The 12,687-nt window shown below is 37.1% G+C and overlaps 2 protein-coding genes across 2 annotated transcripts in view; both read left to right on the top strand.

Moving 5' to 3' along the window:
- Positions 1 to 3,861: 3,861 nt before the first annotated feature.
- On the top strand, positions 3,862 to 9,170 carry LOC149016275 (wax ester synthase/diacylglycerol acyltransferase 4-like). Its single transcript, XM_089157419.1, has 6 exons — positions 3,862 to 4,658; positions 7,909 to 7,981; positions 8,067 to 8,137; positions 8,297 to 8,500; positions 8,590 to 8,727; positions 8,842 to 9,170. Exons 1-6 carry the CDS (start codon positions 3,885 to 3,887, stop codon positions 9,004 to 9,006), a joined length of 1,425 nt encoding a protein of 474 aa, XP_089013545.1. The 5' UTR covers positions 3,862 to 3,884; the 3' UTR covers positions 9,007 to 9,170.
- Positions 9,171 to 9,953: 783 nt separating this feature from the next.
- The window catches only part of ZAR1 (HOPZ-ACTIVATED RESISTANCE 1), a 54,016-nt gene continuing 51,282 nt past the window's right edge, over positions 9,954 to 12,687 (top strand). The window contains exon 1 of the mRNA XM_089157413.1: positions 9,954 to 9,975. The gene's annotated coding sequence lies outside the window, so the exon portion shown is untranslated. The remainder of the gene's footprint in view (positions 9,976 to 12,687) is intronic.

The following is a 12,687-nucleotide window of genomic DNA, read 5'->3' on the forward strand; positions in this document are numbered from 1 at the left end:
TTCGATACCTTCCCACCTATGAATGAAATCCTCAACAGAAGGATGCTCTCCATGTCCTCTCATGGTTTAGTTACCAGTCTTGAGCGCCTAGGAGCCCTTATCTATTATATGCAACCTTACCTCTCTATGATGATAGTGGGCCTGTTTGACATTCAGGATCTAGCCATTAATATCACGGGTTAACCGACTTCAATACATCTACCGGAAGGGTAGTAGTACTATTCCGGATTCATAGCTCAACACTTCTAGACACCTATCAATCATGTATTCTAGTCTAGATGGAATCACATAGGGTCACCAAGGTAATGGGTGAACCCATAACCTAGTTGATAATACGAGATAAGAAGAATAATATCATTCCTCCTCTTTCATCTCATACATTGTCATATCATTTTCATATCAATAATATATATTTTAAGGTAAAGAGTAATACCCAAACAATAAACCTTACCTTCCGTTTGCGCAAAGTTACAAACAAGTATAGCATGATAAGTAGAAACTTAAAACAATTTATATCAACAATAGAATTTAAAATAGCAACAATTAATTATATAAAACATGGTTAGTCATTCCTCACCTTTCACTTTGATTCTTTTCTCCAAAGTCCAAAATTCACTCTCACAAGTTGGTGACTAAAAGATAAATAAACCTATTCATGCAAGAGGATTAATAAATATAAATTAGACCTTAATTTGGGTACAAAATATATCCCAAAATCTTCTCACAAAAACTCAATCTGAAAACTAGGTTCAAACTTACCATTTCTATCCTAGTTTGGCGAAAAGTCACTTTTTCGCTACCGATTGTAGTCGAATAGAAACGAAACTTTCCCTAAAGTTTTGAACAAGAAATATCTTGGAAAACCAAATTGTAGAAGAAGACAAATATTACTCGAAGGTCTTTCATCAAAAGGATTTTGAATGTTCTAAAGAACCATTTTTTGTCTAACCAAATTTAGAAAGCTAAAATTTATTAAAGAAATGTGGCTCTTGAGAAGTATACAATTAAAGGACACACCTGTCAAAGTGAAACAAGGATATTTTAGTCCAATAAAAAGTATTCTAAAACAAAGGTTAGTTCTTTTCATAATAGTTTGGTATGATACAATATATACACCTATGTTGCCATTCCTTAGTTGGAACTATGCATTTTGAAGCCACAAAATCCATCTAACGAAATGAACTATACGTATATGTTTACCCTAAAGCGAAAGGGACTCTAATTTTAAAGAAGACCACTTATGAGGAGAAAACAATACACAAGAGGAGAGAAAAAGGGGAACGGGCAAGGGGGAAGGAATTTTTTTTGGGGGGGGGGGGGGGAGAGGCACCAATTTTGAAAGGAGTCTGGAGAGAAGCACTAAGACCCCATATAATAAAATTTAACTTGTTTATTGAGGAATCAACAACCGGGGAGGGGATTCCTTTCTCACCACAAGTGATGGATAATAATGCCAAAAACCATCTTACCCCACTATCACGAATATAAGAGCCGGAGAAGGTCTTAGGACCAATGAGTGCCATGAATAGGGCCAAATGGATGGGATGACTCCTCCAAAGTGAGCGGGAAAAGGGACAACAAAAAAAGTGTTCAAGATTCTTAGAACCATTCCAACAAAGGGTTTTAGTAGTTAGATGACATTCTTCTGATACTTAGTAATTCCTGTGTAGACCATCAATGGTGTTGAAATTTGGCATGATATCATCCGGATTAGTAAGATACTTGGATTTGAAGAACTTAGACAATCAGTCTTCCCCATAACTAATATTTTGGAAACAAATCTTATATCTAATATACTTTATATGATTCAATTGCTTCTAGCAGAACTACGTGAAGGGACTCAAATCTGGTTTATTAATGGTTAAGATTAGAAAACAGCCAGCATTGCAGGTTTTAGTTCACACATTTTTCCATCCTTACAAGAACCATAACTGATTTTGTGACATTATTTTTTTTTCATCATTGCTTTCAGCATCTTTATATGTAATTAAATATATCCAAAGCATCAAATTAAACTGCCCATTGCAGCATATACTTCTCTTCAAACACTCATGCAACCATGAAACCCAAATTTTGGTTTGTTGTGATGTGAGCATGTATCTTGTTATGTGTTTAATGTGTTTATTTTGGTGTATGAGCACGTGTTAGCTGATCTTGTTATGTGTTTAATGTCTTTAGTTTGGTGTATGAACACGTATTAGCCTATTATGAGATAGATTAAAGGAATTAAATTCAAACTGTTCATTAATTTGAAAGATTCTGATGCAGTGATTAAGTATTTAATGTATCTTTCATGTTGCTTGCCTTTGCTTGATCAGCTCTACCAAAAACAGAAGTGCTCCATCTACTGAAGACCCTGATGCATTTTTATAGTGTTCTCTACTTCTCTTATAGCCAAGAGAGATTTACTTTCGAGGGTGAAAAGGAACAAAAGTCTTCCAGGGCACAAGAACTCCACCTGTCATGAAGAAGCAACGTGGTAGCCTGTAGATTTTTTTTTTTCTTTCTTTCTTCTCTTCATTAAGGTTTAGGCAACCCATGCGTATGGAACCTATTGACTTTTGCAGTAACAAAATCTCTGGATTCTTTATAAGCAGATTTTGAAAGACTAACGACGAGTACTGTTGAATAAATGTTAATAATAATGAGGATTTTCACTGTTGCAGGAATGTAGAATTGGAAGTAGAAGTTGTCTTCCTTGACCAATCTCCATTCTTTAGTCTTCCCCAAAAGAAAATTCCTCTACACTCCGAGTCATCAATTTGTTGATAATTTCTCACGAATTCCAGTTCTAGTGGCAAATCCCAGATCATGACACTAGAGAGCTTACAAGCAAGTGTGAGTGCAAAACTTTAATTTTCCGTCCCAAATTTCCATTTTTGCCTTTAATTTGATTATCCGTTGTTAATAATACAGATATCTGGTGGCTTTCTTGATGTTCAAAATTTCTTGAAAATCATGGATTCTTGCTTTTCTTTTCATTTTCTCTACGTTTGCCCTAGTAAGTATTATTGCAGTTGTAAGGGTATGGAGTGCGAAGCTTAATTGGGTTTGGTGACTTATGGCTATTGGTTTTTTAGTTTGGATCCTCCACTTTCATGGATTGAAATTAATTTCAATCTACATAGATAGATGGTTGTCTAAGCATTAATTTGAAAAATATAATTCTTCTTTCAAGCAAGATTAACATAAATAAATTTACTAGATATTGTTAATTATTTTTTAATATTATTTTAACACCAGCAAGTTTATTTATATTAATCTTACCTTAAAAAAAAGTACTTTTTAAATTGATACTAGACAACCATCTACTCATGTTTAATCTAATGCATTTGGATGGATGATCTGAGGCTCTTATTTTTTGGTCATAAAACTTCGGAAGAGAACATTCCGATCAGGGAGATCTGAAATCAAATAAAAATGGAAATCTTCCTTCAGTCCTGCGTATTTAATGCCCAAGACGGTCAGGCACCTTTAATGTAATCGTGCAACATGTGGTCATGCGGTGCATTTAAATCCTTTGGTGAAAGCTATTGATTGAGATAGCTATTGATTGAGATTTAATGGTCTAGATCGAAATTTTAACTCAAATTTTAAATCCGACCGTCGGTCTGTCAAACTGAAGAAATTTTGTAAAAAGGTTAGGCAATGTGATTTACACTCTAGTACCGCAATTAATCATTACCCAGTGGAAGTTGCTCCTCCAGCTGGAGACAACCAAAACGAAATTGATGGTGGTAACGGATATCCGGTGGCAACTGTAATGCCTTTCAAATCTAAAAAAATAATTGGCAAAAGCTTCTTCCTCCTCCCCAAGTCCTAAAATCTGCAATCCAAAGTCAGTGTTAGAGACTTCTGACTTTGGAGGAGCAGAGAAACTTGGCATGGCTATCTGGGAAGACGATGAGCCTCTAACACCAGAAGGAAGACTCTTACTTCAACCAGAAATGAATCAGGTGGTCCACTGCGTGTTTGGGCTGAAAAACTCAATCGACCTGGAAGCTTTGAAGGGAGTTATCAAAGATTCACTCATGTTTCACCACCCAAGGTTCAATAGTGTCTTGGTGATAGACGAGAAAGGGAGAGAGCATTGGAGAAGAACTCAACTTGACCTTGATGAACACGTTTTTCTGCGAGATATCGGCGGTGGTGAAGAAAACAATGATGATCACGATGAAACGGTGGTGAACGATTACTTGGCGGATCTTGCTGTATCATCGCCGATGAGTAGGTATAAGCCGCTTTGGGAAGTTCATGTGGTGAAGAACCGAAGGTGTTGTGTATTCAGAATCCATCACGCCATTGGAGATGGAATTTCTTTGATGTCTATGTTTAATGATCTTTGCCGGAAAGCCAATCAGCCGGATGAAATGGCAGCAATCCCTACTTTTTCTTCTTCAATTTCTAGGAGTGAACGTGAAGAGATTGGAATCTGTGGGAGACTAAAGAGAATATGGAGGTTTTGTTTGAGATTAGTCATGGTTGCATGGTTTACTTTGATTTACGCGATTGAGTTACTGCTTAGAAGCCTTTGGGTGAAAGACCAGATGACCACCGTAAGCGGCGGCGAAGGGGTAGAGATGTGGCCGAGGAAGATTGCCACCGCCAAGTTCAGCATGGACGACATGAAAACTGTCAAGAAAGCTCTTTCTAATGCGGTAAGCCAGTAACAATCTCGTGACGTTTTTATGTTGCATATCCTCTTGAAAAAAAAATATAAACTAAATAAGGGTTAATATTTATTAAAATTAGTTAATATTTATTCGAATCTAATTAGCAAAACTATTATCCGAATCTGAATCGGACAGAAATTTAGAAAAGGCATTAGAATTCGAATCTATAACTTTATAGAATATTCAATAATAATCTGATCCAATAAACTATTCGATTATTTATTGGTGATTGTCATTTTTATTTAATTTTTGTTTTTGATTTTCAATTATTAATTACCTGTTTCCGAATCCAATTATTAGCCTCTTTTTTAGAGAAAAATATTTAATATTTTACTTTAACCGGATAATTTTCGATTATCCAGTTACCTATTACAAGTTTCCAAATTCAATTATCATCCATTCTCAAAGAAAAAAATATTGAATACTTTACTCTATTCTTCGGATAAATTTTTATCCGAATATTATCTGATCCGATAAGCAATTATCCGAATCCGGTTGCTCAATTGATAGATATGGATATTTTTTTGGTAAGAAAGATTTCGAATATGGATACTCTTACACGAATACTAATGCAAATTTTCATTTACAAGTCTACTCTCTATGTTGGGCTGGCCCTGCATACTAACATAGAGAGTGGTGGGGATCTTCTACCAAAGAGGAGAGGCTTGAATTAGGAGGAATTGGGTGGGAGAAATAAAGAAAATAATTTTTTAAAAGAATGGGTGAAAGTAAAAATAAAGAATTCATCTAATAGATGAAGGGGAAAAAAATATATGAAAAACTATACCATTTATAATGAATTCTTATGAAAAGAAAAAGAGAAAGCTTAAAAGGATAAAAATTAGGGTGGCTTGATTGTTTTTGAAATACTAAGCAATAAGAGGTAATATAGTTCATAAATTTTGAGGAATCAGTGGTAAAACGAAGAACAACAACAACACGGAAAGCGGCCGAACAAAGCCGAAGCCAGAGGGGAAAGAGCGCCCCCGGCCAAGAGGGCCACAAGACACCCCGGACAAGAGAAGAACAAGACAAAAGAAGAAGAAAGGGACACACAAGGAACGGGGAAGACGGAGCCCGACAACCCCCGGCACCCCCACCCGAGGGACGCAGGGGGCGCCGGCCCCGGACAAACCCAACCCTCCCCGGCCACGGGAGCCAAAACCGGAGGGCGCCACGAAGCCCCAAGGAAAGAGGAAGCAGGGGAGGCAAACGCACCGAGCAGCAACCGCAGGGAGGCCACACCCAATAAGAGGCCCTAACCGCCCAGGGCCCCAGTGTCCCAAGTGGAGAGTTGTTGTGGGGGGGCCCAGGGGAAAACTTTTGAGAGGGAAGTAAGAGTAAATAGAAAATAAAGTTTTTTTACATGTAAGTCCTCTGTATACGTGATGTCAAGTACTTCCATTTTTTGTTTCAAATTTTTTGTCCAGTACCTCGAGAAATCACCGTCTTAGAGGAGGTGGAGGTGGGGTTTTTTTTCTTTTTCTTTCTCCATTAGAATACTAAAGAGTGAACCTTAACAGAACCTATGTGGGGCTTTGTGGTTTCCATTGGAATATATATATATGAAGTTACAAAAGTTATAGTAAGTGGTGACTACCACAATGTCAATCGTCTGCCAGTAGTTTTCTAGGTTAATAGTTTATGATGCTATGAGTGGATGCTAGAAATTAAATTGCAACTTACTAAGCCTCTCCTTTGATATCACTTAAAGGTTTAGAGTTGGGAGAAAAATTAATGAGGAATTTTCCTTTCTAATACATAGAACTAAGTTTTAAGTTTCGAACTACAATCTCTTCAGATAGGCATAACTCCGTTTCTCATTATTCTCTACATGATCAAAATGAAATCTAAAAATATCATTACCTTGCTTTCAGTTGTTCTTCAAATTTGTTGGAGCAATGGCTGCAAGTCATGTTCCTTATTGTTTTCTTGCTATCTACTCATAAATTGATGGAAACCTTTTTATGAGCATCGGATCGAAATGACTTCAATTCGTCAAATATTTTATATAATCAAAACCAAAAATTTCACCGGATTATACAAGATTTCTTCTCTCTAAGACTTTCTGATTTTTTTACTAGCAAGGTAATTGGGTGTAGAGGCTCGGAGTGGGTACTTTAGTAATTTTATAAACAAACTTAACATCTCTCAAACAATATCAGTTCTTGTGAGACCTAGACGTAAGTTATTGCATCAAGGAGATCCAATATTAGTTTATGTTCTCCCCTGGTGTATGCTTTTTGCGGATGATATTGTGTTGATCGATGAGACCCAAGTGGGGATTAATACCAAATTAGAATCATAGAGAGTAGCTTTGGAATCAAAAGGCTTTAAACTTAGTAGATCGAAGATAGAATATCTAGTTTGTAACTTTAGTCATGATTGGGCAGATGATGAGGTGGTGATACTTGACGATAAAGAGATTCCTCAGAGTGATTGTTTTAGGTACCTAGATTCAATCATAAGTAAAAGAGGTGATTTAGAAGATGGAGTTTCCCAAACAATTAAAATAGGGTGGATGAAGTGGAGAGGTGCATCCGAGGTCTTATGTAATCGGCGTATTCCATTAAAGCTTAAAGAAAAATATTACAGAACCGTTATTCGACCAGCTATGATGTACGGTGCAAAGTGTTGGACTGTTAAAAAGAATCATATAGATAAAATCAGTGTAGCAGAAATGAGGATGCTAAGTTGGATGAGTGGCAAAACTAGGATGGATAAGATAAGAAATGATCATATTAGAGTTGGTCTGGGAGTTGCTCCCATAAGTGATAAGCTTCGAGAAAGTCATTTGAGGTGGCACGGACACGTTCAACGGAGACCTATAAATGCCCTTGTATGGAGAAGTGATATAATCCATATTGAAGGAACTAGAAGAGTTAGGGGTAGACCTAAGATAACCTTAGGAGAAGTGGTGAGAAATGATATGTATAGCTTAGACCTTGTATCTAGCATGGCCTCGAACAGAATTGATTGGAGGACAAGAATTCATGTAGCCGACCCCATTTAGTTGGGCAAGGCTTATTGTTGTTGTTGTTCTACTAAGATGACCCACACGTATAAAGCTCTAGAACCCAAGTATAGAGAAATTTTTTTATTAGACAAAATTAGATAGGTAATATTTATTTATTAAAGAAATGCAGCCATTGAAAAGGAATACAATTATGGGATTTAACTATTAGATGACATTCTTCTGATACTTAGTGAGATTAACAATGCAATGCTTGTGCAGACCATCAATGATGTTCTATGTGGTGTGGTATCTTCTGGACTATCAAGATACTTGGATTTGAAGAACTCAGACAGTAAGTCTTCCCCCCATAACTAATAATATTTGGAAACAAATCTCTTACTTTGGTATATGACTTTATATGATTCAATTGCTTCCAGCACAACTACGTGAAGGGACTCAAATCTCTGGTTTATTAATGGTGAACATCAGAGAACAGTCAGGATTGCAGGTTTTAGTTCAGGCATTTTTCTTTTATTTGAAGAACTATATAATTGATTTTATTACATCATCTTCTTCATCATTGCCTTCAGTATATTATCTTTTAATATCTACTTAAAGTATATCTAAAAAATCCAATTAGTTGAATGATTATGAAAGTATTGATCAGGAACTGTCAAAACTGGTGGATAGTAAATCAGGAGGAACAAGATGGGGTAACCAATTTGGATACATGATTCTTCCTGTTTGTTATCATAGAAAACTCAATGACCCTCTTCAGCATGTAAAGAGAGCTAAAGCCATGATGGACAAGAAAAAGCTTTCTCTAGAAGCACGTCTATCATACTGGGTTGTGTCTCTTTTGAGCCCAAAGGTGAAAGATATTTTCTAGTTTCCAATCAACAGCAGGAGACTAAATTTGCACTGTTAAATCTCACCTGCTTTGGTTCTGATTTCTGGCAGCTAGCATTATATCTCCATTCCAAGATTGTCTGTAATACAACTTTCACAATTTCTAATATTCCTGGACCAAATGAGGAGCGCATGTTGGCTGGAAATCCTATCAATTACATTCGAGTCAACATAGTTGCCTTGGCTCATGTAAAGCTTCCAACATTTTTGCTCTTCTTTAGCATTTCAACAAACAAACACACACACACACACAAATATTTCTTTACAGGGGAAGATGAGATTATTAACATATCAATGGTGCAGGCAATTACAATGCACATGGTGAGTTATGCAGGAAGAGCAGATATGCAAATCCTTGTGGCGAAAAACATCATTCCTGATCCTGAGCTTCTGGCCAAATGTTTTGAAGATGCATTGCTTGAAATGAAGGATGCGACTGCCAATTCCACCAAAGTCCAAGAGGGATAGTTTTCTTAGATTTCTTTCTATAAAAATTGTGCTTGTATTAAGTTGAACTCGAAAGTTCGAACATTGCGTAGCATGGGGCACAAGATCGCCGCTAGTGCATTCCCTCTTTTGTTTATAAAAAGTGTGCCTGTATTTTAGTAATGGACTGGTACGAAAAATTATGAATATAAGTAAATCTTGCTCTAGTGCATGGAAAAATCTACAACCCATCCACTAGTCCTCGAACTGCCCATTGCATCATTTACTTGCTCTTTAAACACCCAATACAACCATGAATCCCAATTTTTGTTTGTTGTAAGCATGTGTATTTTGTTATGTTTTTGATGTGTTTAGTTTGATGTCTGAGCGCTAGATTGTGCTAGCCTATCATGAGATAGATTAAGAAACTTCCATTCAAGCTATTAATCAATTTGAGAGATTTTGACACACTGATAAAGTACCTAGCTAATATATCTTTCATGTTGCTTGACTTTGCTTAATCAACTGTACCAAAAACTGAAGTGGTCTTCAGCATTTTTATGGTGTTCTCTTACAGCCAACAGAGATTTACTTTCAAGGGTAAAAAGGAACAAAAGTCTTCAACGACACAAGGGCTTCTGCACCTGCCATGAAGAAGCAATGCGGTAGCCCTTATCGTGTATACCCTCTTTTTTTCTTTCTCAATTAAGGTTTCAGCAACACACGCGTATAAAACACATTGACTTATGCAGTGTCAAATCTCTGGGATTCTTTCTAAGCAGATTTTGAAAAATTAACGACGAGTACTGTTGGACAAATGTTAATAATAATGAGCGTTTTCACTGTCGCAGTAAATGTAGAATTCAAAGTAGAAGTTGTCCCAATCTCCATTCTTTTAGTCTTCCCCAAAAGGAAAGTCCTCTGCATCTTTGAATCATCAATTTGTTGATTATTTTTCACGATTTCAAGTTCCCATCTCAGATCATGACCCTCGAGAGCTTACAAGCAAGTGTAAGTGCAATTCTTTAATTTTTTGTTATCGATTGAAGCTCTGAACCTCAATTCCTAGTTTCTTCAATCATGTTACTTCGTCTTGTAGATTTCCTTTTTGTCACTGATTGAACGCTTTTCAACATGGTTTGCTTTTCTTGTAGTTTAAATTTTCTGGTACGCCTTCATGATAGATCGAAACCCATGAGAGTTAAGAACTAAGAGTAAATCTCAAACTTCCACTTTTGCCTTTTATTTGACCATCCGTTGTTAATAATACAGATATCTTGTGGCTTCCCCCCCCCTTTTGATTCTTGAAGCTAAAAATTTCTTGAAAATCATGGATTCTTGCTTTTCTTTTTGTTTTATCTGCGTTTGCCCTTGTAAGTAATAATGCAATTTTAGGGTATGGAGTGAGACGCTTAATTGGGTTTGAAGACTTATGGCTATTGGGTTGTAATTATTTTATTTTAAATTTTGTTTTGTGAAGGAAGGCATGGTGGATGCAATCGTTTCTGTGTTCTTGGATAAACTGTTTACCCTTCAAGAGCATAGCTGCATCATCAATGAATTTAGAGACCGTTATGGTCATTACGGTTCAAGACCATTCAAATCAAACCAATGGCTCAGATCTAGTCCAAGATGGTTCAACTGATGCTCCTTAGATGAGGCACTTCTCAGAAGAGATGTCTGCTGGGAAGATGAGAAGTAGACAATGTAATGACACACAACTGTCACCATACGACTTCCCAGCAAAAGTAACATTGATAGGGGATTCGGCTTATCTTTATCTAGTCACAACATTTGAATGCACTGAGAATCATTAAATGCTCATTGTTGGCAAATAAGCTTTTCATTCGTCCAAGACCAGCCTCGAGTACTATGTGTCTGCACCTTTTGTCTCCCCAACTGTGGGTTGATGTCCTATCAAGGTTAACTTGATGCTGACCACTTGATTCACCAACGAGATCTCAAGCTGTCCAGTAGATCACGCGGGTTAGCTTGCTGTGCAAGCCTCTCCAAGAAGCCATCTTTACCCTTCATCCCTTCATACGGGCATTGTAGGGTTATGAAGCGTCTATCACCAGAGGTATGGATCAGCTATATATAACATCACTATGCATGAGCAATGGTAGGACTTGAATACTCCAGCCATTATTCTCTTGCATTTACTCCTGAAAACATTCTCTTCTTCATCTTCTTAAGCATTTATTCCTCAAGAGGGAGACTCTGGTTTTCTTACCTGAACTGACTTAATCATTAGACGTGGCTTCCCGTCCCTAGAGGTAATAACATAATCATGAACAGATATAATCAATGTGTAAATATTATAAATAAAAGATCCAAATAAGGAAAAGAATGACATTATAATCAGAGTGCGGAAAAATGATACCAGATATAAACATAAAAAATGAATAGAGTGAGGTGGAATCTCACTCTACAATTACAGCAGAAATGTAGCACGTAAGTCTAAAAGAAATACAAATGTCCTCAAAAGAAGGTAAAGGAATGGAAATCAAACTAAACTAAGAGTCTTCTACTTTATAGATAATGTCTTCAAAATAGTGGACTTCATCAATCCAACAAAGACGTTCCCACTCCACATTAGGTCTAATCGTAGTACGCAACGTGACCAAATGTGGGATCATCAATGTGATCTTCATTGTAGCCAGCACCTTGCGTGTAGTACGCTTCTTCAACTGATGCTTCTTCATATTGCCCTTCATAGTAATCAGTACCTGAAGAGGAATCTAACAAAAAAAGTTGCACAGAAAGCAGTGAGTTCGAATGAACTCAGTAAGGCAAGTTAAATCATAACAACATAAATAACATGCTGCAGAACATAACAAAATGCAATACAATGTGAGTCAGACAATGTATGTATGCATCTAAACTATATGTATGTTGGTCTCTATTGGTAGACATGCTTTAAGTCAGAGCACCGTACTTCTTTAGAAAGGTCTCATCTCATAATGTCGGTTGGTAGTGGGTCCTCCATCCCTCAGGACAATTAATGGCTGGGGGTTAGGTCACCGCTCTCTCACATCACCATTGGCCATTGGTCTAAGTATTGGCGCATGTCAAGGTTAAGCCTAGCCCAATGCATGTTATCTACTTAGTCATATCAACTTAGTTCTAGATACATCCATTCCTCGCCCCTAGCGATCCTTTCTAGTATCCTTCACACTAGAGTCAGCATAGTCCCTGACTACGAATTCATCAACCCTATTGATCATCCACATATAATAGATGGGAATCTCTCATGTCCTCTCACAGATTTGTTACCGGTCTTGAGCGCTCATGAGCCCAAGTCTACTATTTGCAACCCTACCAATAAATGGCCCCCACAATGTGATTCATGTCCTCTCACGAGTTGGTTACCGATCTTGAGCGCCCATGAATCCCCATTGCTACCACGGGTCGTTATGTCTAAATACCCTTCCAAATCGGATCTAATATAACGGGGACATCCTAACCAAACACTACTAGACAGCCCTAGGTATAACATCCAATAATCCGGGAAAGCGTCGATGGGCATCTTCGGAGAACATCCCATACTATTCCCTCCGATGTCCAATGACAGAAATGTCAAAAGGACATTCCCCAATCCCAAATTATACCTAATCAATCACATTCTCAGATCAGTCACATCATACACAACCGACATCTCATCACATAAAAGAATATGTAAAAGCATGATCAATTCATTAACAACATATATGAATAAGCATG

The sequence above is a fragment of the Hakea prostrata genome, chromosome 5 (genome assembly GCF_041222555.1).
Source record: "Hakea prostrata isolate BN-2017 chromosome 5, UWA_Hpros_2, whole genome shotgun sequence".
In the NCBI taxonomy this organism is placed as follows: domain Eukaryota; kingdom Viridiplantae; phylum Streptophyta; class Magnoliopsida; order Proteales; family Proteaceae; genus Hakea; species Hakea prostrata.

Coding starts and splice junctions, on each gene's coding strand:
- LOC149016275 (XM_089157419.1), top strand. CDS start 3,885: ATGGCTATCTGGGAAGACGATGAGCCTCTAACACCAGAAGGAAGACTC. Junction 8,138..8,296: donor GAGAACAGTCAGGATTGCAG/GTTTTAGTTCAG, acceptor AGTATTGATCAG/GAACTGTCAAAACTGGTGGA. Junction 8,501..8,589: donor TGTCTCTTTTGAGCCCAAAG/GTGAAAGATATT, acceptor GATTTCTGGCAG/CTAGCATTATATCTCCATTC.